Consider the following 27,531-nt stretch of genomic DNA (forward strand, 5'->3'; position numbering starts at 1 on the left):
CCTCAGGGTCAGAGTGTACGACCTCCGCAGGAGCGAAGCGCTGTGCTCCCTGTATGCCCACCGGCTGGGGGTGTCTGCAGTGCAGATGGACGACTGGAAGATCGTCAGTGGGGGAGAAGATGGGTTGGTGTGTGTGTGGGACCAGCGGATGGGCACCAAGCTCTGGGAGATGCATGCCAGGTAACTGTGTGTGTGCTTCTGTGCACCACTAGCTCGTGTAGGCTTTTCACTCCTTACACTGCTTTGCTCAGGGTAAGGGAGAACGGATGCTTCTTCCACCCCTGGATTTCCTGTGGACTTCAGTTAGCATCTTCTCCTGCCCCATCCATCAATACTGACCTTATCAAACCTTGGGCTTCAAGTGCTGTACTGCTGGCTGTTGTCCCTGCTGTGACTGGTTCTCTTTATTTGCCACACCTCCTGTGCTTCTTTACCTGTGCTTCTGTTCTGCTCCTCCACGTTTCCCTTAGCAGCAACAAGCAAAGCCAGATTGGTATTTAAACACACAGACACTGATAGGAAAGTAACAGTTTGTACTGAAAGCACAAAATTTGCAGTGCTGAAGGAGCTGAAAGTACAAGCTGAAATCAGGATCCTGGAGCTGACAGAAGGCTATTAGTGGCTTCTATTAGTCAAATTACCATTTTTTGATTGAGGCAAAATTCCCAGGGAGTTTGCTTTGTCTGAATAAAGCCACAAGTAAGCCCAAATCATAGAATCACAGAATGGCCTGGGTTGAAAAGGACCACAATGCTCATCCAGTTCCAACCCCCTGCTATGTGCAGGTCGCCAGCCACCAGACCAGGCTGCCCAGAGCCACATCCAGCCTGGCCTTGAATGCCTCCAGGGATGGGCATCCACAGCCTCCTTGGGCAACCTGTTCCAGTTGGTGCACTGTTCTCAGTAAAATGAACAGATACATCCCAAATACATGCTGATATTATTTTATTAATGCTTCTCCCCCACAGAGATGATATGAGATATTTACAGTCAGAGAAGTTCAAGTGGGAGTTGTCATTAATTAATAGCAGCTATCTCCTTCTCTTTTGACCCTGTGAATTATAAAGCCCAGTGTGATGCAGTCGGTGCATTAAGGACAATACTGCATTGATTATCCTCTGGGGCAGCACTAATGAGCATGCCAAGAAGGAGGGCAAGCAGTGCAGATCTGCTGAGCCCTGAAGTGCAGGGGAAGATGTACTCAAAGTGAAACCATGAGGTTAAATACTGTTTAATCTATGTAGGACTTGGAAAGGAATGCTTCAGTCAGAAAGGCCTTCGTATACGAGAGATGCTGAAGTTGTTATCCATGTGTGTAACCCGTGCTGTGAATGGAAGGCAAGGGCAGAAGTAGGGGAGAGAACAGGAGAAAGGTTAGGGTCGTGGAGATGAGCAATCTCTACCTGCTGTTACCCCTGCTTGGTTCAGGGTTAGTTGATTCACCAGCCAGGGAGAAGGAAAGCCCAGCCCTCTTCACCTGTGCCGCGTAGTGTATCTCTGCATCAGCCCTCACTCACTGCTTTGGAGAGGGCAGTGGGGGCCCTGGCTGCACTGCTCCCTTTGGAAGCAAGCAGCTCCTCCCTGGGGCGTGCTGCTGCTGGCCTTACAGCAAGCACAGCTGCCAAGCTCAGAAGATGCTCTGGCACCACGTGCATTCCAGCAGCAGTCCGCTAGGTGGTGATAAAGGCTGCGTTCATCCAGCTCAGCCAGGCAGAGAGGAGCTAAAGGTGCAGCTTCCCAACCCCTGGCTAGAGAGGGGGCACTGAGCTGGATGAGTTCTTATTTAATACTGCGCTTGGGGTTTGTTTTTCAGGCATCCAGTGCGCTATGTATGGTTTAATTCTCATAGCCTCATCACTGCCAACATCCCTGATGAGAAAACTCCCCGCGGTGCCAGCATCATGGACGACGACCTCACTGCACACCGCAGGTGAGTGCAGCTCTGAGGGCTGGGATCTGCAGCACAGCATTACGCTGCCTTTAAAAATGGCTCCATATGCACTTGAGTCATCATCCGGAGCACAAACAGAGACAAAATGTGTTTGGAAAAAAAAAAATAGAGAAGCCTTTCAGAAGTGTTGATGAATTTTGGCTCTCTGTTTACTTCTGAGCACAGAAAAAAGCATTTCTTGATTAAGGTGGTGAATATAAAGGCCTCTGAAGCAAGACAGAGAATGCAGTCTTTCCCTTATTTTAAATACTAGTGATGATGTCTCCTCCTGAAGAAAAACTGCTGGTATTTAAGCTCCAGATTTGGGTATTTATGGATGTTAGCGTGTCTATGGAACTATCAAACTATGCTGTGCTTACCTTCTCCCACTCCATTGGGTGAGCAGTGTTCCAGCAGATGACAGCTACACCTCTGAACCTGTCTGTAAGGCAGCGCACTGTGTGTTGGCAGGAGTTGGTGGGATCCCTGGAGGGAGGCAGGATGGAGGCAAAAGGGAATCTTCTCCACTTGCATCTGCACAAACAGCCCCAGTGCAGGAAGGACAAGCTTTGATGTTCGTCTTTTGAAGCACTGAATGTTGGATTTTTCAGGCAATCTCTGACAGTTATCCCTGCTGAAATATGCAGTTAAGTTGCAATGCTGTGCTGTCTCGGATGTGTTTCGTACAGGCATCGTGGAATCATCTATGCCTACGAGTTCTCTGTGGACCAGCTGGCTGTAGAGAGCGTCCTCCCCATCTGCCGCTCTTCCTACGACGAGGTGATGGGTTACAACTACAACATCAGCCTTGCAGTGCCCTACGATCACATCTAGGTAACTCACCTGGCTCAGCACTGCCACACGAGAGGCCGAAGGCAAAAGGGCGATTCAGAGGGGCTGAGCACCAGCAGGACTTGTTGGCTGCAGGTGCGTGGGGAGCACTGAGCTTCAGCTGAAAACATGGGGCTGTGAACCACAGCAGAGCAGGGCTGCCCTCAAGCGTATTGATAGAACGTGCTGTGCAAATGTCCAGAGATCCTCTGCAGAGGAACAGGGAGACTGAAGGATGAGGGGGAACTGTGCACTTTGATGTGAACAGAAGTGTTCTGTCCTGCTGCTTGTGGGAGGAATGCTGCAGATCCATCCTGGCAGAGGGCATGGGCTGCTCGGGAGGCAGGAACCCTGATGGCAAACTGCTGAGATGGGAGAGAGCAGCAAGGAGGGCACGGCCTGCAGGTGCCTCTCCTGGGGGAGGAAAAATGGGATTTGGAGAAAGCACCTTGCTGAGCCCATGTGTCTGGCATTGCTTCTCTTACAATGAGCTGCTTGCTGTTCTTTGAATGCATCAGGATGTGTCTAGAGACAGGCACGGGCACTGAAGATGATGGGGTTTGAGAGAGAGGAAGCTGATGAGGAAGCGAATGTTGGCTGTGTCCAGCCTGGATGACTGGAAACCCACAGCAAGTCATACGCATAGGAATGGTTTTAAAACGAATTATTTTTTTAATTCTTTACAATTCTAAATTAAATGTTTTCTGATTCTATATGTGTCCGTGTGTTGGTTGTGGCTTTTGTTCCCAAGTCTGTTGGGGTGAACAGATCCCCGTGCACTGAAACCACAGCCCAGCACATCTCAGCTTAGCCATGAGGCACTCTCCATGCTGGTCTCACTCTAACAGCACCAGAGGCTGTCCCCAGCTGGCAGGGAGTTGGGCTGCTGACTGTCCTTGCTGCAGAGCTACATGTTGCTTTAGTGAAGCAGAGGGACCAACTGGCTGCAGTGCGTTGGTGACTGCACTGACATTGCAGAGAAGCATCCAGGCCAAACTTGGATGAAAGCTGTCCAGCAAGTGATAGCTGTTAAGTAAGTTCTTGGGTTGCTTGAGCCCTGTGGCTGAGCACAGAGCTGCTGTCTTATGTTGTTCTGCTCACCTCAGGGCTGTCACCCCCTGCCTTGTCTCACTCTCAATGTCCTTGGCTTGTTAGGAGGCTGACCTTCCTTATCTCAGCCTCATTATCTCAGGGCAGCTTTGTACTTTCTCCATCTGCCTCTGCAAGCAGCAGATAAGTTGCCTCATGCCAGTGCATGTCAGGACCTTTTCCGGACAGCCACTTCCCCTCTCTTTCTGCGCTGTGGTGACAAGGACACATCCCCCTGTGCTGTGCCCTGACAGCTGCAGCAGTCACTGTGCTGTTAGAAAACAGGCTTGGAGCAGTGGGACTGGTGGTCATGGACTTGTTGGGGACCAACCCATGCAGACTTTAGAGGATGTGGGGTCCCCTTCAGTGGAGAAGGATTCCCCATCCCCTCAGCTTGCGGTCCGGCTGCAGCTCCTCGGGGTGGGTTGGGGTGGGGTGGTCCTTCCAGGCTGCTGCTCCATCACTGCAGTTGGTTCAGTATGACAGCACTGTGTGTGTGTGTGTTCAGCCAGCATTCCTAATGCAAATGAGGGCACCCAGGCTGCCAGAGAGCGCTGTGATGGGAGCTGCATTTTTGTTTCTGCAAAGGGCTGCTGTCCCATTTCGGTGGCTTCTCATCAGTGCAGCACATGCAGCCGTGACAGCGTGCATCCTCTGTAGGGCTGGCTGGCATGCAGTGCAGCCTGCTGCCTATAGCTCTGAGCAGGTGGTGCTGATGCTCCAAGAAAATGTCCTGGAGAGGGCAACTGCAGCTGCAGGTTGGTTTTTTTTTTTCCCCTCAACATTGCAGCAATGCAGTGCTGTGCTGCAGTTCTCAGGCAGAGAAGGACAGCACACAGCTACTGCCAGGGCAGCAGTGCGGTGCTGCAGCATCTCTGTGCCAAACCCATAGGAAAGGAGCCCATGCCTGAGCTCCAGGGCTGGGGGAGCTCACCGGGCCCCACTGCTGCTGTGCCCCACTGCTGGATGGGGGGCAGCTCCGTGGCATAGGGGGAGTGGATTTGTAAGACAAAAACAAACACTTTTTTTCCCAGCTTTTCTAAAAATAATCACTGCCCTTTTCTCCAACTCCCTCCCTCCTGGCTCAGGCTGCTTTAGAGACAGATCTGCCTCGAGCCACCCGGTTATTAGTGCTGTAAATGGAGTGTTATCTCCGTTTCCAGTGGGAACGTGTGGGGGTGGCAGCCACAAGCAGCCAGGAGCCTGCGTTCCTGAGTCCCCAAATCCCCACATCCCTGTGTCCCCATGACCCTTTGTTCCTGCATCCCCCAGTCCTTGTATCCCTGTGTCCCTATGTCCCCCAGTCTCTGTCCCCCCTATGGCCCTGCGTCCCCATGGCCCTATATTCCTGCATCCCCCAAACCCTGGGTCCCTCTGCCCCCACGTCCCTGCATCCCTATGTCCCCCAGTTGCTATGTCCCCATGTCCCTGTTGTGCCCCCTTATCCCCCACTCCCCATATCCCTGTGACCCCCTCTGTGTCCCCGCTGTCCCCATCCCAGCCACGCTGTGGCACTGCTCACAGTGGCAGATTTGGGGTTGAGCTGTGCAGTCAGGCAGACGGTGCCATAACTTCACACGGCGTCACGGAGAGCTCCATCAGGCGCCGGGCAGCGGCTGGAGCATTTCTCAGCAAAGAGTAAAAACAGAAGTACCTTTTATTACAGATAAAATACCTCTTAGGTTCTAGAGAGTGGAACGTGGCCCTGTGCCGGCACTGTGGTGCTGGGAAGGCTCCGTCCTGCTCCTGGTCAGTAGCAGTGAGCGATGGCCTCCATGGTGAGGAAGCGGACGTGCATTTTGGTCTCGATGTCGATCCCCTTCCACACCTGCAGGGAAGAGGTGAGCAGGGCCGGGTGCTGGCAGGCAGCGGGGAGCAGAGCGAGGCACCAACCTTCAGGAAATCCTCAAAGGTGATGCCTTCATACACCTCATCCGGGCCCTGCCATCAGACAAACCATCACAGCTGCACCCACGGCTCCTTCCAGCCCCTCCGTGCCACCCCCGTGTGAACTCGCACCGTGCGGGCCATGCACGCGCTGGCTGCCTCCAGCATGGCCCCCTCCGCGATGGCACGCAGCGACTCCTTCTCCAGGTGGGGGTTCCCAGACATCAGCTCATCCAACACCTGCGGGGCAGCGGGGGCTGCGGTGGGCGGCGCGGCGGCAGGGAGGGCCCCCCTGCCCCCATACGTTACGTTTTTGTACTCCTGCAGTGTGATGATCCCGTCGTAGTCGGCGTCGTACATATGGAAGAGGACTGGGAGGGATGAGAAGGGGATGCGGGGTCAGCGTGTGCCCCCCCGGAGCCCCGCTGCCCCGCGGCACCGCCTCACATTTGAGCTTCTCCTTGCGGAAGCTCTCCAGCCGCTCCTCGTCCATGTCCATCTCGATGGGTCTGAAGTAGGACATGATGGTCAGGAAGTCCTCGAAGTTGATCTCCTCTGCCAGCCCAGCCGGCGCCTTCCGCAGGTTCCTGATGGCAGCAGAGCTGCTGGGGATGGCGGCCACAATGCCTCAACCTGCCCTCCCCGTAGGCACCATGCAGCCCCAGGGCTGCTCAGCACGACGCCAGCATTTCCCCAGAGCTCAGCTCCGATTTCCCTCATTCACAGCCTGGCTACGGCTGAACCCTCAGGGCCAGAGCTCTGCCCAACCTTCTTGCAGCCCAGGCTGCACGGAGAGCTGCGGATGCCCCATCCGCAGAGGTGCTCATGGCCATGGATGGGCACTGGGCATCCTGAGCTGGTGAGAGCAACCAGCCCAGGGCAGGGTTGGGGGCTGTAAGGTCCCTTTCAGCCCAACCACGCTGTGATTCTATGCTCCCCCCCTCGGGGCTGCACGTACCGCTTGTCAAAGAAGGCGTGCACGATTCGGGCCCTGATGGGGTTGAACTCGAGGTCGGGGATGGTGTCGAAGTCCTCTTTGCTGCACAGAACAACGCAGAGAGGGCGGGAGGGGGAGGGAACGCTGCGGGCAGGATCCCGGCCCGTCCCTCCAACGCGATCACAAGAAAAAGGGGTTTTGCCCCAATATGAGCATTTGCCCCAATTCAAACCGCCAGCGAGCAGCGCTGTGTATCAGCGTGTGATACCGATTACGGGGTTTGTGTCCCCGCCACACGGAGGTCTGTGCGATGCTCCAGGACGTGGGCTCAGGGATCGCTGCTGCCTTCCTCCTCCCTCCCCCTCCCCTGCAACCCGACCCCACCAGCGGGCGGCCCGTACCGGATGGTCTTCCTGTTGTGGCTCAGCTGCTTGAAGCGCCGGTGGAGCTGCTCGATCTGCTCCGAGGTGACTGCGGGGGGAGAGCGAGAGGTGAGGGGACACGCGGGGACACCTCGGGAGCGCCCCGTCACAGCCGCACGTGGGTAACGGAACGAGCACAGCAACGGATCCGCGCTTACTGCCGCTCCGTCTCCCTCTCTCTTTTATGATGTTTAATTAACGGCTCCATTAGTTACTGCCGTTTCCCAGCCCTGAACCCGGCGCCGCATTGACCCGAGCGCCCACAGTGCCCCACACAGGCGCTGTGCTGCTTCTCAGCTCCCCGTGGGCAGCACTGGGGGTTCCGGGCTCCCTTTGCGGTGACGGTGGGGCCCCCAACCACCCCCCATCCCCCCCTCGGGGTGTTCTCTGCCTGCTGCTGTTGCGATGATTGCAAACCCAAATCCCTGATGAACCTGAGGGGATCGCAGCCACAGTGCGATTGGAGCTGTGATCGCCCGCGGGCTGCTCGTGGGTCAGCCAGCCCCATATCTCCCGCAGCGCCAAAAGAGGCGTTCTCCCCTTTTTTCTCCCCAAACCCGGCACGGGGCAGCACTCTGAGTCCCACCAGCGTCCCACGTCAACCACAGGAGTCCATCAGTGCTGAAATGAAGGGGCGTTGGGGCTGCCCTCCACCTACGGGTGTTGGGCTGCGGGTGCCCCCGAGGCGGGGGAGGAGGAGGGGGATGGGGAGCAGCGGCAGCAGCCCGGCGGGTCCCACTGTGCCCCCCCACAGCGCTGCGTCCCCTCCGGCCCCGACCTTTCCTTTCCATGGGACTTTTTGGGGGCGGTCCTTCCTACCAGACCCGAGCCGCGGGGGGAACCGCCGGGACAAGGAATCAGCCAACCGCCTCCCACCCAACGGCAACGTTCCCCCCCTCTCCGCGTCCCCCCACCCCCCGGCTCTACTCACAGCCGGTGCGCTCCGCCAGCGCCCGCATCTCGGGGGGAACGGACTGCGCGGAGCCCATCGCCCCGCCGCCGCTGTGCGCAGAGGGAACCGCGCCGCCGGGAGCGCTGCGGGAGGGGAGCGCTCCGCCCAACCCGGCACCTGCAGCACCGCCCCGGGACGGCCCAGAGAGGAGGGGGCGGTCACCGTTCCCCCCCCCCCCCCCCTCCTTCCTCCCATCCCATCCTTTATCGCTACAGGATCTTTTGTCCCCCTCTCTTCTCCCCCCCCTTAGATCTGACATCAGCACACACACATTGAAAGACACTTTTACTTCGGCTACGGCACCGCCTCCAGCACTCAGCGCTGCGGACCACCGCGGGGAAAAGGACGTTCGGTGTGTGTTTGTCACATGTGAGCAGAAGGGCATGCAGCAGGTCAAGCGTTCTGGCAAGAAGAGGAGGGGTGTGAGATTTCCTGTGGCCATTCCCGAAGTGCTTTAAGAGCCTCCACCTACCTGCAGGGCAGCATCTATTTCTCTGCTCTAAAGCTTGGATTGAAAGCAAACAGGGAGAGCAGCGCTGGCTGCAGCCCGCAGGCTTTGCTTCACAAAGCTGTGCAGGCTCTGCATGCATGATAACACTTCGTTGTTTTGCAGCCTGTAATACCTGAACGCAGAGGAAAACCCCTTCTGCAGAGCTGGGCCTTTAGGTTGTGCTGAAACTCACATGCATGGAGCTGCTAAACACCAGTGCCCAAAATGGAAAGGCTAAGTGCCCCCCACTGCATCCCCCCCCACATCCAGCATCTTCTGACAGCAACCAAAGGGCCTCAAGCTGCAGGAATCAGCATCTCTGCTCCACGCCCTGGCTGGCTGTGTCCAAGGTTGGCCACTTTCCAGTCATCATCCCGCTGTGCTGCAGAACACCTACAGGAGCACACAGCAGCAGCCAGGGCTGGTAAAGCAGCTGTGGTGGCTGTGAACTCACAGCTCTGAGTGGGTTGGAGCCATCCTGAGAGTGCTCAGGGCTGTGCCCCAGTGCTCAGAGGGCAGGGTAAGGACAAGGAAAGGGAGCAGCAGCTCCTCTTCTGCATTAGGAGAGCTTGCAGCAGCCAAATGCACTGCGCTGTGCCCTTGGAAGCCTTGCTGCTGCCAGGGCTCTTCCCCAGGCCTGTGAGGATGGTCAGTATTGGAACAGATCTGTGAACAACCAGAATATGGAGGTGAAAAAGAAGCTGACCACAAATTCAGACTGGAAAAGACAAGAGTGGAACGTTATAGGCTTTAAAAACTATCACCTGCATGAGACATACATTAAAAAAAAAAAAAACAACCCAAACAAAACCCCACAACACTGTAAGGACAAGCAACTCCTCTGGAAGACGGGGTTCTTCCACACCAGGGATCTCACGGTGCCAACCTTCTAGGCAGGACAAGCACAGAATGAGCTTATGGGCAGATCTTCCAAAGGACAGCACGCTTCTCAGCACGACCATCCCTGCAAGACCCTCAGCCTGGGCTCCTTACCACAGCGTCCCTGTGGGCCAGAACGGGCAGGTAGGCAACGGAAAGATTCTATAGCACCGGTTACGAAGTTTAATGCAGTTTTCAGTGCATTAAGCCAAAGGATTGTCACCAAACTTGCCCTCTGGGCAAGTCTTGCAAAGAGGGTAAAGCTACACTCCGGTCTGCTTCCATTCTTGGGATGCTGCTGTCATTCACTCCTTGCCTGAACTGTAGATCTTCTGAACTGTGCTGCATGTCAGCTCCAGGTCCTCTGGGTAGCGAAGCTCCAGCTCAGTGTTGGCCAGGTAGTGAGTGCCAGAGAACTCCGAGAAATAGCGGCCGATGTCGGGGTGAGGAATCTCCCGAGGCTCCGAGTTGTACTCCAGGTTCTCTGCAGGACAGCAAGCAGGCAGTTCTCACCACGTGCAGAAGGCAACACGAGGTGTACTTCAGACAGGCAGCAAGAGCTCAGCAAGGACAAGCCCCTCAGTTTCCCTTATCCATAGCAGAACTGCTGGATGCCACAAATAACAGCATCAACCTACAGCTTAGGTAGAATGTGCTGTGCTCAGGAATCTGCTGTAATCAGAGCTAATTATACTTGTTTATAAACAATTAGAGGGGAAAAAAAAAAACAACCCTAAGAGATGACTCAACTCTAGAAGCACTGCAGGTGATTACCAGATTAATTTTCACTGAGGTGCACATTTTAAGATGAATCTATGGCACACAATATATATGTATTTCAAAGACTCTTAACGAGGCCAAATCATTCTAATAAGGGCTGCAACTGGGTCCCCATATGAGAAACACCCGCACTTTAAACCTACGAAGATAGAACTGTTTGTTTTTTTTTTTCCCCTATACCTTTTGACACTTCTGAAGAAACATTCACTTCAGTCCCATTCTTCCCAGAGGTGGCACTGGAATCCATGCTGCCTGTGCTCCCTGGGGTCTGGGCACACGCAGCCTCTTGGTAACGCAGTTCACAACCCAGCCCTGATGAGCAAAGTCTGTGTGCTCTCTCACTGGATTTCCAGGTCCTGCCCAAAGCACGGCTGTAATTTCACTGAGTGAGAGCTGCTTACAGGATTTCAAACTTCAGAAAGAAGTTGAAAATCAATTGTGTCCAACACGGACTTGTTTCTATGGCAATAGGAGATTTCAAGGAAGTGGTCCTTCACACTCAATCCTGGCAGCACTGGTTTCATGAACAAGAAGCCTGCCACCAATTCAACATCATTTTCCTTCCTACTTCAATTATAACTTACACTTCATGCCTGCTGCTTGAAAAGAGTTGGTCCCTTAAGCACCTTTTTTCTCTCTGTGCACCTCTGAACAGTAAGCACAGGAGGCTCCTGCTCACCTTGAGCAGCGTATCTGCAAGAGCCATCTTCCACGAGCACGTTGTAGAAGGGCTGGTGGGGGCCATGGGGGAGGCTGTGGACATTCATATTTCGGATCCATTCGTGTCCCATCATGCAGGCAGGATCCCAGCCATAAATCACACAGTTATAGCCATACCTGATGAAAGAGAATTCACAGCAAAGACTGAGAAAACTTCACAGCCAACTCATTCCACCAAGGCCAATACAGCACAAATGGGACAGAGGATTCCTGTGAATAGGCAAGAGCAAAGAGCAAAATCAACACAAAAAACTTGTGTGCACATCTGTGTTTTGAGAGGGGGGAAATGACTAGGAGTGACTTAGTAAGCAGACAGAAACAAACGGCAGAGGACAAAGGAAAGGCAAATTCAAATAAGAATGAGAATGGGAAAGAGACTGGGATGTCAACAAGCAGGAGAACAGGAAACTAGGAACAGGGAGGGGAAACAACCACTCTCTCTTCCCATACACAGACACGGTAGTCCTAATACTGAACTTCCAGAAACAAAGCCAGCATTATTTTCCGAATATTTATATGACTATGGTACCACAACCAGCACTGCTGACACTCTTAAAATAAGATCCAGACGTCTTGCTGAGATGGAGAAATGGCTGAAGAAACAGAGCTAGCTTGTCATTCTGGCAGAGCTGTACAGGCAGGAACACAAAGCCTCTGTGCAATGCAGGAGGAGAGGGTAATAATAGCACAGCACAAGATTCATAAGCTGTCTTAGGAATCTCATCTCTTTGGAAATCGATTCTGTTCCACAGTTCTTCATTAACTGATTACTGATGTTTCTTCAAGAGCTATGGACTGTGGAAATGCTATCTACATGATGCTTCACGATGACTCACATGGCACCTCACAACTCCCCGCGTGCACACAGGAGCAGCAGTGCCTGCTCTCTTAAAGGACAGACAGATCTGCTCCCACTTTTCTAAGAAGACATGCAGCACAGACACATGTGCCAGGCATTCTCTGTTCCAGGTGTCTCCTGGGCTGATAAAACCACGTCTCATTACTGACAGAACAAACAATTTTGCACTCATTGTTACAGTGCAGACTCCTGGTAATACAGGGAATCCCCTGAAGAGCTCACCTCTTGTGTTTCATAATCAGCCCAATTGAGAAGCAGACCTCTTTGTGCTTCTCATCTGAACGGTGCTTCACCTCAGGTCCCACCTCCTCCTTCCGACGCTCGATGTGCTCCAGGGTGTGCTGCACCAGGTACCCAACAGCCCCGTGCTGTGATGGATCCAAAGCCTGAATATGCTGCAGGATGTCCAGAACCTTCAGCAAGCAAAACATGAAAGCATTCAGAGCAGGTCTCTACAGCAGTCAGACATACAGATCTATCTCTCGAGTTAGCTGGGTCTAAGTGCTCAGGCCTGGATTTCACCACATGTTTTCCACAGAAGACTGCAAACCTGTGCTCTACCTGCACAGCCCCAAGCTCTTCACACTCAGACTGCAGTCACTGCAAACAGCTCCATCCTCTGCTTGTAAAGATGCTTACTTCCAAGGCAGGGCGCTGTTGAGCAAAGTAACTCCTTAAAACTAAGTCACAGAAGGCAGAAGCACCACAACCTGCAATCACAGGGCAGACACTGCTGCAAGGCTCCTGAGATGCTAAGAGGGTTCTGCTGCTCATCTCCTAACTGCTGCTGTGAAGTCATTCCAGATAACTTCCGCTATAGTTGAGGACAAAGACTTTAAACAGTTCTTCAGCACAGAAAAAAATGCAGAAATCTGTATAATGCTGCACCCATGGAACAGTAAACAGGAGACAGAGAACCTGCTTGACTCACTATAACTAAAAGGCACTAACTTTACAAGTGTTCCCAAAGTAAATCCAAAATACCAGCCTACTGGCACGCTATCAGAGCACCAGGGCAGAACAGCTGGCCCCAAATTTGCTAGACATAGGCAGTGCAAGCTGTGCTCTGTCTTCCTGCATCTTGATCTTAACAAAAATGTTGTCTAAACAGGTTGGAAAAAGGCAGATACATCAGTCCCAACATCAATTCCAAAATCTGACACCTCTCAGCACCTGGCAAGTGATCGAGGTTTGTCGGCCAAAATTTCTAGCTCTGGCTACTCAGCATGAATGGTGGGGGGAAAAAGTTTGTTCAGGAAAACAGATGAAGCCTCAGGCATGAGAAGAAACACCACTCAGGCTTCTCAGCCACCTGAAATTGCTGGCTGGCATCTCACTGCCTAAAGAACGATGTGAAAATTAAAAAATCTCACAGAAAGGGAAAGGCTTAGTGTGGTGACTGTAGCTGCCACAGATTCTCGACAATTTTATTTCTCACAGAATGGCTTAGATTGGAGGGGGCCTTGGAGGGGGGTTACAACCCCTGTGCCATGGGCAGGGCTGTCAGCCAGCACCATCAGGCTGCACGGGGCCCCATCAGCCTGGCCTTGAATGCCTCTAGAGATGGGGCACCCACAACATCTCTGGGCAAATTTCAGACAACATTCCGGGCAGCTCTGCTTGACTTCTAAGATTTTGTATCACTTTTTACAAAATCTGACAGACCTCTATGAAATCTGGTACGTTCTACTCTGTCAGACCTACAGGGTTCTCTGGTTAACTACAGTTCTGTATGATACCTGGAAAGATGGGATACATGAAGACACCACAGGAAAAAAAACAGAGTTGAATGTTGTCTTTCCATCTGGCAATGTAATGCAGAGAGATTACACGTAGAAGTCAGCAACTGGGGGTTGCTATCTGTCCTAAGGGCAGCACAGTGCAACTACTTAAACACCACAAACACACAGCTGAGTGCTGGAAAGGAGATGATCTACCTGTACTCTATGTGCTTGCCTTTTCAGCTCAGTCAGTCCCCCTGTGCACAGCTTCTTTGTCAGGGCTGCTTTTCCTGATGGAACCCTGAAACTTGTTGCCATAAGATAGGAACAGCAAGCTTAGCACAATTTATACCTCAAAAGGCAGGCACCTTCTCTCTTCAGCAATCATATGCCTCAGTCAATTTGGAGGTAAGAACTGTGCCTTCTGCTCAGCTGTCCAGCAAAACTTCTACCTCCTCACTACGTCTAACACTTAGATACAGCACAGGCACTGCTCAAGCAAGTGATATTCACTAAAGCAGCACAGGCAGTTTTGATTAAGGAAGTCCTCCTAACTGTAGCGACACACAGAAGGAATACTACTGTACCACCTGTCCCACAATCACAAGATTCCTCAGGGCTGAAGGTGATATTAAAATTCCTGTCCTTGGGATCCTTTCCATGTTGCTTTTTCACAAGAGTCACTGATTGTGTAACTAAGGTTTCAGAGAACAGGTTTGGTTGTCTGCAAAAGATAATTTCCTGTATGTTTCCTGATAAAGGAATTGCTCCTTTTATACGAGTCCTGTAAAAGTTCCAGCACAACCATCACAATGGAGGCACACCAAGCAGAACTCTTTTGTAACTCACAGCTACAAGTCCAAACTATTGGTTTTAAGACAAACCATCAGACTCTGGCAGTAAATCATCATTTATGACTCAGACCTGAGGCTGCATACAACTCTCCCCCAGGGCAAGCAGGAATCATCCTCTTTCCCTGCTTCACATAGTAGGAATTGATTCTCTGAAATGTGATAACTCGTTCAATTGTGTTTATTACAGAAACAACTTGTAGCAGACTGTAATGCAAGCTGATGTAGTCTAAAAAAAAAAAATCAATAGACTAGTGTTAATAATGCTTAGCCTACCAGAAAACATACGACCGAGTGCCGAGGTACCTTTTCTGGCCAGATTCCCAGGTGGAAGTATAACCTAGCCTGGAGCATTAGATGCTGCACATTGTCCGGATACATGGCCAGGTACAGATCCAACGAGTCTCTCAAGAGTTGATAAGACTGATCAGTGCTTTCTCTGCCAGCAAAAAAGAAACTCAATTGTAAGGCTAGCTCTTCAATTCCTATCTCTAGTACTCTGGTTTACAGGGATAGTCACCAAAAATTATGTACAGGTACCAGTGTGCTCACTCAGCAAGTGACTCCAGGCTGGCACACATCACATCCAACAGCCTGCTCAGAAGAAAAGCTACACAGTTGAAAGTTGGCCTTTACCCTCCCCTTTTACCAGTACTCTGCTTGGTCAAATAACCCTGCTCAGGGAATTCATTCTCCAAGTCATTACCTTTGGAAATTTCCTTTTGTTCCCCTGGCTAAATTACACCAAAAGCAATCCCTCTACTCTGCGATTTCTGTCTAATGCTGTTTGGGAAAGTGATTATCAGGAACATGTGAAAATGAAAACAGATTTTTGCATGCTCAGACAGTCCCTCTGTAACTGCTCATTATGCACTTGGGTGACACATACCTGGTCAAAATGAAGATCTCTGCTCTAAAGAGAACAGCTCCTATCTGCTTTACACACAGGAAAAAACAAACATCTGTCCATTTCCTTGAGTGAAAACGGCCTCACTAAATATTCTTGCTTCCATGCAATGCTGCTACAGACGATTGAAAGCAACCAGACACTGTGATGTGACACCCAGTTTTCAAGACTGCCTGGTGACTGATGCCGTTTTAAAGCACTCACTCAAGCACAGTGACACACAAGTACAGGACAGGCAGCCAGTACAGCGTGGGTCCCTCTCCCCCACAGGCCACACGGCTCTGTGACAACTCACCGCTTGCCCAGGTTGAGGAGATTTCCCACCATACGCTGCAGGACCTCCTTTGAAGTCACCACCCCATAGAACTCCTCTGTCACGTGGTGCCCTATGAGGTACTCGCACTCCTTCACCGTCAGCTGCTTCCCCTTCCCAAAGGCATCAATGTAGGTGTAGTCAAAGATATCTGTGCTTCTATCAAGACACCAGGATGTTATGATGGGTCTCATGGTAAAGAAGGATTACCTCTTTTTGTTCTCCTTACAGCACTTTCAAGATTATTTTTAAAATGCCAAGTGGCATTTATATCCCAGCTCCCTCCTAAAAAGAGATTACCTGCTGCCTTCTCTTCCTTCCTAGTTTCCTCTTCAGCTAAACATACGTGGGAAAAGACACAGAAACTAGGAGGTCATTTTGTCACGTCAGCTGCTTCCTTCAGATATTTTCAGGTTTGCTGTATTTATTGCCAGACTATGTTACGATGCTGCACAGGAACATGTAGCAGGGAGCACACGCATGGCAGCTGAAGTCTAGTGCCAAAAGGGGTGTGTGTGTGTATGCATGCACACACACAAAACCACTGCTCTGAACTGGACTGCCAATGTCCTTCAGAAAATACAGATTTCTGTAAATCGACCATGATCTGGTTGGTCAAAGGTGTATGCTGCACTGGCTCAGAGAATTAACCAAGTATGCAGCAGCAATGGCCTCTACAAGCTGCTCTGTATGTGAAATCAGCACCTTCTTTCTTTTTTTTCAGCTGTTTGTAATCTTATTAAGAGAATCATTACTTCGTGGCTACTGTTATTTCACACACACATAATGCTACTATTCAATAAGGGCAGAGCTGAGTTCTGGGAAAGGTAATTTAGAGAGCTCATCTTTTCTTCCTTATAGCTTGTAATTAAGATGGAAAATACCTGAACGTTCTGGTGTAGGCCTCTAACTGTAAACTCCTGGCATTTATAACTGAGGTAAAACTCTGAAGTCCAGCAGATCACTTACCCTTCTTTTCCTTGACACCATCGCAGCAGAAAGTGACTAGGAAAGTTGACTGGTTCAAGTTTGACTCCCAGCTGCCTGGCAATTGTTAAATACAGCACAGACAAACTGATAGGAATCCCCGTTCTGCGGATCAAAACCTGAGGGACAAAAATGCAAGGGGTATTAAGAAAAACAAAACAAACACCAAGGTTTGATTTCACACCAACTTGACAGAGTAAGCACTAAAACATGACATATCTGTTTTACAGCAAATAACTCCAGAGAAGAATTACTTGTCTGGTTACACTTAGACAAATCAAACATCACAGAGAGCGCATCAAGCCTAGCAGTCCTCTAGTTTTTACCTAACACATACCTGATGAATGTATGAATTCAGGGAGTTATAGTAATCCAGCTCATTTCCTTTGTATTTTAACTGCTCATATAGGACACAATTCATAGCATCAAGTACCTGCCGCTGAAGCTCCACTTCTGGAATCAGGATCTCTCCTAAAAACAGATGTAGAGCAATAAGAACACAAGCGTATTAACTTTTACATATTGAACTTCACACCAAAACTCTTGTGTGTACTGGGAACACAAGATGCAGATTCAAGCAGTTAAGAGACTGGAAGTATACAGAGAGACAGATCACTCACTCTCTCTTTGAAAGATAGATTAGACTAATGCTTATAAAACTCCTTATAAAAGGAGTAACATTCTGCCTGACCGTGGGAGATGTTAAAGCACAAACCTTTCTTATTGCTGACTTCTCAGACTTGCAGAAAAAGAAGCTGACTACCTGTCCCATAGCTGAGCTGCATGCATCACGACTAGTTAAGACTTCAGGGACATATGGGAAAAAAAAAAAATACTGCCACTAACCAATCCTTTTTGCCTAAACAGCATCACATGGACAGCCAACCCCGGGCTAATTGAGTTTCTGGGGTTGAACAAACAGCTGCTGCCTCAACAGAGGTTTAAGTAAATGTCAGAATATGCTTCAGCAAGATGAGGAACGACAATACTTAAAGCTGCAATAATTCAACAGGTGTTTCACCTCATCTGCCTATACTGAGACTTGAAGAAAGGCTCTACAGTCAAACGTTTCTGTACAGTACCTGCCTTGGAAGCCACGCTGGGGTGCCTTGGGTTTTTTGTCCGGAGCACTTTGCGCACTTTGTCTGTGATCTCATCCACCTGTGCCTGGACACTCTTTAAGCAGATGTCTGACAGTGGATTACAATATTGGTCAATTAAAACAGCACCTGGAAAAAACAAACTATATAAGAAACAGAACTTGAGTTTTCTCTTGGCTTGGTTTGAGCTACTCAAAGTTCCAGGCTTATGGCATACAGCAAGCAATTGCAGCAGAACACAATAGCTTTCTTTTTCAAGCTCAGTTTTGTATATGGGATTATCACAAAATGCAAAGAACAAAGCTGACAGTGATAAACACCAGTTAAAGTCAGTAGACCTCAATCTACCATCCTGAAAGGAAAAGCATTCATTTGTACACAGAGCAGGTAGCTGATAGACCAGCCTTGCTTAACCAGCCAAGTCCTGTCTCACTGGCATCCTCCCAGCTCATAATGCTTCTTATTCAGAGCCCCACACAATCTCAACTTCACTCTACATCAGTTCTGATTTCTTCCAGCTGCATCCTCAGTTGTCATCATTCTTGCTCATTGATCCCTCTCTGCTACATTCATCTTCCCATGCCCACTCTCCATCTTCATGTCAGAAATCCACTATAACAAAAGAGATTTTCATTTTTCTGCTGCCCAACACTCTTCTGTCAAACTTCTCCCTCCCCACCCCCCCAAAAAAAAAATAGCCTTTTGCAGAATCTTCTCCTTGTCATCTTATCAATCAAGAACACTCTTTCCAAAGCCCTGTATTGCTCAACTTTTGGAATCAACTGTATTTAAGTGCAAGAATTTTGTACTGATCAAGCCTCCTTCAGCTTCATAGTGCTTCATTAGCACCTCCACAACAGGCTTGTATTCAAGCTGCAGAATCTTAACAAGTCTCCAAGCCACATCTTCTCTCCCTAATGCTTCTCATTCTGACCAGGTAAAGCTTCCCAAAAGTCTATCTGTCAGCACTGTAACTGCACCTGCATGGCAGACAAACACTTGTATTCATGGCTCACATCATTAAGTCACAGTTAACTATCTTCCAGAAAAGGCCATCTTTGGCTTTTTCTTCTTGCACTAACACAGTCCCTCCCTCAAAGTGTACTACCACCATCAAGAACTACATTTGGTGCTGCAGAAACTCTCCTGTGATGTTCAGAGGTACATATTAAGAGTAAGAGACTCATCTTCAGACACTGGCATGTTTCATCTCCTTCCAAGGATGGTTTTCTCCATGGAAAGCTTAAGGCAGAGCATAATCCAACAAACTGAGGATACGAGCTGCAGTACAGCCTTTCCTTTCTTCATTACGGTGTGCACGAGCCTTCCCACCACACCACTAGACTTCCATCCACCACCCGGCTCTACTCTGCAGTTCCAAGTGCAGCAGACAGCTCTGAAGATACTGCACACAGGCTGTGAGCCACAGCACCCTGCCTGCAGCTGGCTCCTGGGAAAGGAGGGAGCAGGGAGCTGACTCAAAATCAGATCAGTTGGACTGCTAGGCCACACCCAGCCCATGGGCCACATTTTCTGCATCACCAGCTAACAAGGATGCTGAGCTCATGCTGTTCTCTTCAGTGGATTGTTCATGCTTCAAATGCAAGTATTTTAATGTTTTGCTTCTCTGCTTACCTGTCCACACACAACTATTCAAGCACACAGCACTGACAAGCTAGTGGAAAGCTGATATTCTGATACAACACTATGCAACTGCTGTTGATTCGTGAGGATTTCAGGTACCTCAAAAATCCAATCTTAATTCTGATTTCTCACTAACTGAGATATAAGCAAAGAAGCCTCCCTCCCAGCAAAACAACAGTGATGGGAAGATGGGAAGTGTTAAGTGCTCTGCATGGGACTTCTGGCAAGGACTTACCCTCCAGAAATGACTGCTGGTCAGCAGGGCGCTGCAGATACTCCTTTAGATTCTTTAATATATTCTGCTGCCGTAGGAAGTATAGAATTTTCTTTGCATAGTACTTCCAGGTGAGACCTTTCCTGCACATTCAAATACAAAAAGTTGTATTGCCCTAAACAAGCACTTTGAGCACAAAGATTTGATTTAACTTTTCTAATGAAGATAAATCTAAATTTTATATGCTGATTTTTTAAACAAGTCTGATGATGCCACAGTCTCCAAAGTGGTAAAAGTTAAGAGCAAATTCATCATCAGAAGAAACACAACTTACAACAGGTGCAAAATATTGCCCCTATTACCATCTCCAACTTTCATCCAGCCACTAGGATAGTATTTTGAGAAGATACAGTTCTGTGGGAAAATACACAGATCCTGATTAAAGCAGCTCAGGAATATCTGATGAAAATCCTATATTTTATTCATAAAACATTATCCCCTGACTCTAAATTCTTCCAGAATGCAGTGTTAAAATATCCTCTCACCAACAAGAAACACTGATGAATCCAGTCCAGTAGTATTCAGAAAAGTAATTGCCAGAGAAAACATTCCTGTTACTTGGAAAAGGCTGGCAGGGATCAGCAGCTGGCCTGTAGATCACACAGCCCAAAACCTTACAGCTTTCATAGTAAAATCTCTTCACTTTTGAAATTAATAAGTGAAGGCAGAGTGGCCAAGAAGCAGGGACAGAGTTGCCTGCTATCCAGGTAAGAAGGTCATCTGAAGTAAGACAGGCCAACTTGGAGGCATCCAAATCACACATACCAAAGCAACAGCTGGTCTTCAGTAATGTGCTACCCAGGGCTTCACCAAGCACTTGTACACCAAACAATCAGCAATGGCACAAAGCCCTGCCTTCTCCCCAGAAAACAAGGGAGGATTCAACCAACTCCCAGGCTCTACCCTTGCCATGTTTATTAAACAAGTCCTGCCTCCTCCTTTAGCAAAGTAACTCCTTTCCCACCTGCCTTTTCTCTCTTCCAGATTGCAGGTCAAATCAGTCTTATCCATCCCACTGAACAGGAGAACAATCAATCCTCATAACATTTCACCCTCTTCCAATAAATTGGGATGCTCAAAAGGGACAACTGTTTTACTGGGCTATCTTCCAGAGAAATGATTTAGCCTAATGCTCCTGAATGGCAACAACTGCAGCTTAATCAGGGTGTAATTAGCATCAATTCTGCTTTACAGAGAGGCATTTGGCCAGTGCAAAAGCTCAAAAGCTTTTTAACCAGTCGTCAAATGAGAGATGTTTAGTCCCAGTTCAAATAGAGAAGGTAATAAAATGGATGTGAAAAAGCAAAAAAAATGAGATGATTGTCGTGCCGGTTTTTGTTTTTTCCAAGCTCTACTAATAGCCCCTTTAATCAAGGCTATTAGAGCCCATTAAGGCAAATCTATTGCTGCTTTGTATCACAGCAAAACCAGCATGGTTTATGTGCTCCCAGCAGAAAAACCTTCAAGTAAACCAGCGACTTATTCATCTTGCTCAGTGTTAATCACGATAATGAGAACACCCAGGCAGAAATGAACTAGAAGTTTCATTTCACCTGTCTAAATAATTTACAGAACAGCAAATTTTGCAGCAGCTCAATTAAACTCAGCTGTTTATTTGGGGATAAAAATCGTACATAGCTACTACACACCTAAGAAAGGCAACAAGAAGAAGTTTAAAAAAAAAAAAAGTTGAGATTTTCTGATGCAGGGCTCTACAGTGGCAACCCACACTGAAGCATTTCTGCTCCCTGCTGTGCTGTGGGGTCATCCTGCAATTCAGTGCAGCAAACTGATCCAAGTTTAAGCAAAAACATAACAAAAAAAGGAACGTGGGGATGAGAACTCCTTAAGCCAAAACCACTGCAGAAAAAAAGGTTCATGGAATGTATACTGAGAAATGCCATGAATCTGCAAAGAAGCAAGCAAGCAACAGAAGCCAGAGGACCTCCTTCTTGTGGAATAGTTTACATGGTTTCCTCTTGGGAATGTTAAATGTATTCTGAAACTACTGCAAAGCAATACTCCCAGCCTCAGTACGTCTGGGGATGCCAGTTTACAAAAGGGCAGAAGCTGACATCACGCATTCACCATAGTATCATTCTCCTTCAGCCAGTGAAAGGAGAAAACCCCTCCACTTCTAAACCCTCCTGCTCTTCCTTACCTGCCTTCCATGTTAAGGATACACATCAGCTCATCCTCAAAAAAATGACTTGGGCACCCAAGAGTCTCAATGTCACTGAATCCATCACAGGGAACCTGTAAAATTAGATGCTGAATTATGGAGAGCACAAGAGATTATTTCCTAAAGAACATTATTCCATAGCATGTTTCAAAACAAATTTTGTTTGATTTTTTTAAACATCATTTAAGATCTAAGGAATATTCAGCTCAGAGAGCTGGCTACTCATGGCCTCCACTCCACTGATTCATTATAAAGATCCACTGACAAATTAAGGAGCACCCTAGAGCAAGCTGAGCTAACTATTACAGCATTCAGGGCTCCTGCAGAGCTGTATGGAGCAGCCTAAGCACACCAGATCCTATGCAGACTGAGCCCAAGCTGAAAGCAATTTTAAGTTTGAATCAACTTTTTCCTGGAAAAAAAACAATGGGAAATGCAATTCCCATTATACTACATCTCAGTGGGCACTCCACTGGATCTAGCAGAACTTGGTTGAAAGTCTCCTCCCTGCAGTTCTATGTCAGGAAGGAAGCTGCCCTCTCTAGAAGGTAGCCCCAATTTTTAAACGTTTGGTTACTGCTGAATAACAACCTCAACAGCTTTTGCATACATGACTGAAACTGTAGGAAGCCAGGAGCCTCTGCACTCAGGTAATGCCTTGACACACATTTCTTCATGAATGTCTAGCTGCTGCAACTACAGTGAAACAGATCAAAACAAACAGTTTGGACACATGCATCTCCTAGTGGCATCGTAGCCTTTCTCTCTGGGGATGAAAACCTAAGTGTCAGCATTTGCATAAAATCAGATAGAAGATTTCAATATGAGTCTCCTTTATTGCAGGGGAGCTCTCTACTGGGACACAAAGCACTTACAAAAAAGCTAGTGAGGAGTGGCCACTTACTGGCTCTAGAAGGAACTTTTAAGATCAGCCTTAGTTATGCCTACATCACAGAATTTCAGAATTCACTCAAATTGTACAGCTAGATGAAATCCAAGCAGCCAACAGACAGTGGAATAACCATTGGTTTGCATGCAGATAAATCTCTCCGAGAGACTAAATTTCTACTTTTTACACAAGGCACAAAGGCATCTTGATGTCATGGTTAGGTAAATAACTTGAACAACATGCTTTCCAACTCAGTGAACCTAATGTGCATTTGACCTGCTTTCAAATAACTCCCGACAACTCCCAGAAGAACAAATCCTTCCCCAAGGCCTGCAGTGAGATAAACACACAGGCTGTGGCATGCACTGGGCAGCTATCAGTCCTTCAGAAGTTGCTGAGTTCCCGGAGCTCTGAACATGCAGCGATGTGCAGAGTTTTTCAAGCCCCAGTGAGACTCTCAGCAACAACTGTACACAACGTGCAGGGTGAGTTTTGGATCCTTGCACTTTGCACCTTTGGATTTTGGACCATCTCTCTCATTTTGGCTGGTGGCCTGGCGTTCTTACGTCAGGTGAGGCAGTAAGAATTTTCTGACTGCAGAGAAGAAAAGGAGATAGAGGAAAGACAGAGTGCCAGAAAGTGCTCAACAAGTAGCTGGTCTATTCCACATGACTTACATGCTCTGAGAAGAACCTTTTGGAGAAGGAAGCTACAATTCTCTGGGCTTCTAGGCCAGCATTGTGCCGTGCTTTGTATTCTTCAAGCCAGCTAACGCTGTCTGTGTGACTGTAGTACTTCAGTAGTGATGGCCACCTGTACAGCAAGACAGAAGTAAATGGGCTGTTAGTGTTTCAGCATCACTCCCAGGACTGTAAAATGCTGCTTATTGTAATCACAAGACTTGAGGAGCTAAGATACTGCCAAGAGATAATGCAACCTTAAATGTAATTGTATAAATTAATCCAGTGATCAATTCAAGCATCAAAGCATAAACACAAAGGATTTAAACTGAATATTGCTGGACATTTCAAAAGTAAGCTCTCCTGCAGCCTACGAACAACAAATGTTAACAGGAAATCTTCAAAATGTTCATAATCCAGGTATTTGGATATTTAAATATGCTAAACACTTCTGCAATTCCCTCTGGAGCTTTCCAATATAAATACAAGTATCACATCAGCAAAACAGAAGCTGAGTTTTATAATAAGGGAAAGCTTGCCATTCTAAAAATGTATCACATTAAAGCTAACCTGTCATCTAACAACAAGAACTCGCTGTCCTCCATTTCCCTCCTACCTTGTGGACCTAATTAAAAGAATGTACAAAACAAAAGCTCCTTCTATTACCCTTGCTGGTGGCAGCATCTACTGGAGGGGAGCAGAGAGCACTGAAGTCGAATAATGACAGCTGGATGACTTTGCACTTCAACGTTAATGTAAGAAGTATGTCCATATACACACACATTAAAAACAAAACAAACACACACACACAAAAACGACCCTACATTTTTTTCCTCTAAAAGAAGACTGTAGATGCTTAACTCAGAATTCAAATGCTCCTACCTGTATACACATTTCGTTTTTTACATCACTACTTCTGTGAAACAATTTTTAGCAGTGGACCAGAAGGCACAGATGCGTCCATCCACACACAGCAGGTTTGTTACTACTTGTTAATCATAAAACCACACTGTACTGCAGCTACACAGAGTCAAAGACTAATCAAACTGCCCCACATTATGCCATAACCTTTCTCCTGATGGATCCCTAGCTGGTCATCTATCACTGAAATAACAATTACAGACATTTATTTTAGGAGAAGAAAGAAGAATTTGGGGGGTTGAGGTTATATCAACGGTTTTAGGAAGATAAAATGTAATTATGCAAGATGGAAGCTGGCCAGGACAGCAAGGCTAATGTGCAAACAACTGCCAGCAAGTCATAGAATCATAAGGTTGGAAAGGACCTGCAAGATCATCTAGCCCAACCGTCCTTCCATCACCATCACTACCACAAGCACTAACCCATATCTCGTAGCTCCTCATCCAGATGCCTCTTGAACACTGCCAGGGACAGTGACTCCATCACCTCCCTGCCCAGCCATTCCAGTGCCTGACCACTCTCTGAGAGAAAAAGTTCTTCCTCATGTCTAACCGAAATCTCCTCTGGTGCAACTTGCAGCCATTTCCTCAGGTCCTGTTTGTTGCCTGGGAGAAGAGGCCAAACCCTTCTCACCAAGCCTCCCTTCAGGAAGTTGCAGAGCATAATGAGGTCTTCCCTGAGCCTCCTCTTCTCCAGACTCAACAATCCCAGCTCCCGCAGCCGCTCCTCATAGGACTTGTGCTCCAGACCCCTCACCAGTTTCGTTGCCTTTCTTTGAACCCGCTTCAGGGCCTCAATGTCTTTCCTGTAGTGAGGGGCCCAAAACTGAACACAGCACTCGAGGTGCAGCCTCACCAGAGCTGAGTACAGGGAGATGATCACCTCCCTGCTCCTGCTGGCCACACTATTTCTAATGCAGGCCAGGATGCCATTGGCCCTCGTGGCCACCTGGACACACTGTCGGCTCATCTTCAGCTGAGCATCAACCAACACCCCAGGTCTCTTTCCTCTTCACAGCCATCCAATGATCAGTCTGCTATCCAAGGGCAGCAGCACGTGCTGATCACCTCCATGCTCCATTCCAGCTGGTGGATCTGAACCTTTGTACAAAAACATTCAGGTTTGCTTCAGGAATGGGGGGAACTGAGAATCTAATGAGTCGGAAGGGACATTTAAAGGCCTCCAGCACCCTGAGAGGGGCACCCACAGCAGCTCAGGTGACTGGCTGTCAGCAGGGATGGGGCATCCAGCCGTGCAGGCAGCCTCGCAGTGCCCCAGCACTCTTACTGTAAAGCACTCCTACCTTACACCCAACCTAAAACTCCCCTTTCAGCCAGAAGCCACTCCCCTAATCTTATCACCACTCCCCTAGTGTTATCACACACCCCGCCGCCCCTTTCCTCTCACAGCCCGTTGACATACCGAACCATCTAGATTAAACACTTAGCATCCCACAGCGGCCTGCGGGGCGAACCGAGCCCCGAAGCAGCAAAGCAGCCCCGAGTTCCATCACGGATCCCCGCCGCTCGCCCCTCGATGGCCGCAGGCCGCACAGCCAGGCCCGCCCCGCCGTCACGGCCCGCCCGGCGCCCCCCGCCCCGCGCTGCCCACCTGAGGCGGAAGCGCTCCCGCCACACCTTGCCGCGGGGCTGGCAGGCTTCCCTCAGCCGGCGGCAGGTGCACGCCACCCGCCCGATGTCGGCGGCGCCCAGCACGTCGCAGCACAGGATGAGCTCCAGCAGCTCGCCCGGCAGGTCCGTCAGGCACGGCCGCTCCGCCTCGGCCGCCGCCATCTTGGCCGGTTACCTGAGCGCCCCCCTGCGGCGGGGAGGGGTCACGGAGCGCCGCGCGCCTCCCGCTTCCGGTCCGCCAAGTGCCGGCCTTCTACGGGGAGCGATAAGGGACATAAAACTGGCCGCCTCGAGTCTGGGGGAGGGCGGGAGCGCAGGGCTGGGGCAGCAATCCAGGCTGACACTGCGGGGCGACGGCTGGGGGCAGGGCGGGGCACAGGGGGAGATGCCATGCCGTGGCTGTGCTGAGGTGACGCCACCACATCTGTGGCAATGCCCGAGGTGATGCTCCCTATGGGGTCTGAGATGATGCCTCATATGGCCGTGGCTGTGCTGAGGTGATGCTCCCCATGGCTGTGACAGTGCCTGAGGTGACAGTGCCCGTGGCCATGGCAGTGCTGAGCTGATGCCACCACACCTGTGGCAATGCCTGAGGTGATGCTGTGCCATGGCTCTAGCAGTGCCTGAGATGATGCTCCCTATGGAGTCTGAGGTGCTACTCCCCATGGCCGTGCTGAGATGATATTCTTCATGGCTGTGGCAATGCCTGAGGTGACGCTGTGCCATGGCTGTGGCAATGCTGAGCTAACACTGCCCATTGCCATGGCAGTGCTGAGGTGATGCTCCCCATGGCTGTGGCAATGCCTGAGGTGACGCTGCCCGTGGCCATGGCAGTGCTGAGGTGATGCCACCATACCTGTGGCAATGCCTGAGGTGATGCTGTGCCATGGCTGTGGCAATGTTGAGGTGATGTTCCCTATGGCTGTGGCAATGTTGAGGTTACGCTGCCTGTGGCTGTAGCAGTGCCTGAGGTGATGTTCCCTATTGCCATGGTAGTGCTGAGATGATGCTCCTATGGCTGTGGCAATGCCTGAGGTGATGCACCTATGGGGCCTGAGGTGATACTTTTCATGGCCATGGCAGTGCCTGAGGTGACGCTGTGCCATGGCTGTAGCAGTGCCTGAGATGATGTTTCCCATGGCCACGGAGTGCTGAGGTGATGCTCCCTATGGCCATGGCAATGCCTGAGGTGATGCTGTGCCATGGCTGTGGCAATGGTGAGATAACACTGCCCATTGCCGTGGCAGTGCTGAGGTGGTGTTCCCTATGGCTGAGGCAGTACCCTGTGGCTGTGGAGTGCGTGATGGGAGTGATGAGTGAGGCAGTGCTGTGATGCAGCCCTTGTCTCTGTCAGGTTGGTAGATATCACTGACAGCAGCACAGGTAGTGAAAGAGGGCAAGGCCAATGTGTCAGGAGAGACCTTTGAGTGTCAAGTGCCCACAGACAAGAGAAGAATGAGGTCTGCTGTATTTTAGGCTTTTTTTTATTATTATTATTTTGACTGTAATGCAAACAGGCATAAGTATTCCATAAAATCGTAAATTGGAACTATACAGAAAGGTGCATGCTTTAGAACAATGTGGATATCTTGCAAACAGAGCCAGAGTCAGCCCAAGAGAGGGGGCTGGAGTACATTGTACGGATGGCAGAGATT

General features: G+C 49.4%; 3 protein-coding genes across 9 annotated transcripts in view; 1 reads left to right on the plus strand and 2 right to left on the minus strand.

The window, feature by feature from the left end:
- The window catches only part of FBXW8 (F-box and WD repeat domain containing 8), a 47,747-nt gene extending 44,324 nt beyond the window's left edge, over window positions 1–3,423 (plus strand). The window contains exons 9-11 of one of the 2 annotated variants that reach the window (XM_090120780.1): window positions 7–180; window positions 1,814–1,930; window positions 2,620–3,422. In XM_090120780.1, coding sequence (XP_089976906.1) covers window positions 7–180; window positions 1,814–1,930; window positions 2,620–2,764 — 436 coding nt within the window. In that variant the 3' untranslated portion in view covers window positions 2,765–3,422. Of the gene's footprint in view, window positions 1–6; window positions 181–1,813; window positions 1,931–2,619 lie in introns of both variants that reach the window. The other variant, XM_031592090.2, reaches the window with a different exon arrangement.
- A 40-nt stretch (window positions 3,424–3,463) lies between these two features.
- TESC (tescalcin) lies at window positions 3,464–8,200 on the minus strand. Of its 5 annotated transcripts, XR_004166755.2 has the most exons (9): window positions 8,028–8,199; window positions 7,076–7,145; window positions 6,696–6,776; window positions 6,185–6,339; window positions 6,047–6,108; window positions 5,870–5,977; window positions 5,744–5,791; window positions 5,526–5,678; window positions 3,464–4,583 (listed from the first exon to the last, which is right to left on the minus strand). XR_004166755.2 is itself a non-coding variant. In XM_031592096.2 (8 exons), exons 1-8 carry the CDS (start codon window positions 8,083–8,085, stop codon window positions 5,601–5,603), a joined length of 567 nt encoding a protein of 188 aa, XP_031447956.1. In that variant the 5' UTR covers window positions 8,086–8,200; the 3' UTR covers window positions 5,490–5,600. The 5 variants fall into 5 exon arrangements, 4 of the variants coding, with proteins under 4 accessions (XP_031447956.1, XP_031447952.1, XP_031447954.1 ...); XM_031592096.2 differs by lacking the exon at window positions 3,464–4,583 and having other exon boundaries at window positions 5,490–5,678; window positions 6,185–6,246; window positions 8,028–8,200; XM_031592092.2 differs by lacking the exon at window positions 3,464–4,583 and having other exon boundaries at window positions 5,490–5,678.
- Window positions 8,201–9,586: 1,386 nt separating this feature from the next.
- Window positions 9,587–26,087, minus strand: FBXO21 (F-box protein 21). 2 transcript variants are annotated; one of them, XM_031592087.2, is made up of 12 exons: window positions 25,857–26,087; window positions 23,322–23,457; window positions 21,735–21,829; window positions 19,535–19,656; window positions 17,638–17,784; window positions 16,893–17,026; window positions 16,538–16,674; window positions 15,551–15,727; window positions 14,655–14,787; window positions 11,999–12,189; window positions 10,877–11,034; window positions 9,587–9,901 (listed from the first exon to the last, which is right to left on the minus strand). In XM_031592087.2, the coding sequence occupies exons 1-12, from the start codon at window positions 26,036–26,038 to the stop codon at window positions 9,723–9,725; spliced, it is 1,791 nt and encodes a 596-aa protein (XP_031447947.1). In that variant the 5' UTR covers window positions 26,039–26,087; the 3' UTR covers window positions 9,587–9,722. The 2 variants fall into 2 exon arrangements, with proteins under 2 accessions (XP_031447947.1, XP_031447949.1); XM_031592089.2 differs by lacking the exon at window positions 25,857–26,087 and adding an exon at window positions 25,668–25,804.
- Between the last annotated feature and the right edge of the window lie 1,444 nt (window positions 26,088–27,531).

The sequence above is a fragment of the Phasianus colchicus genome, chromosome 18 (genome assembly GCF_987193195.1).
Source record: "Phasianus colchicus chromosome 18, bPhaCol1.hap1.1, whole genome shotgun sequence".
NCBI lineage: Eukaryota > Metazoa > Chordata > Aves > Galliformes > Phasianidae > Phasianus > Phasianus colchicus.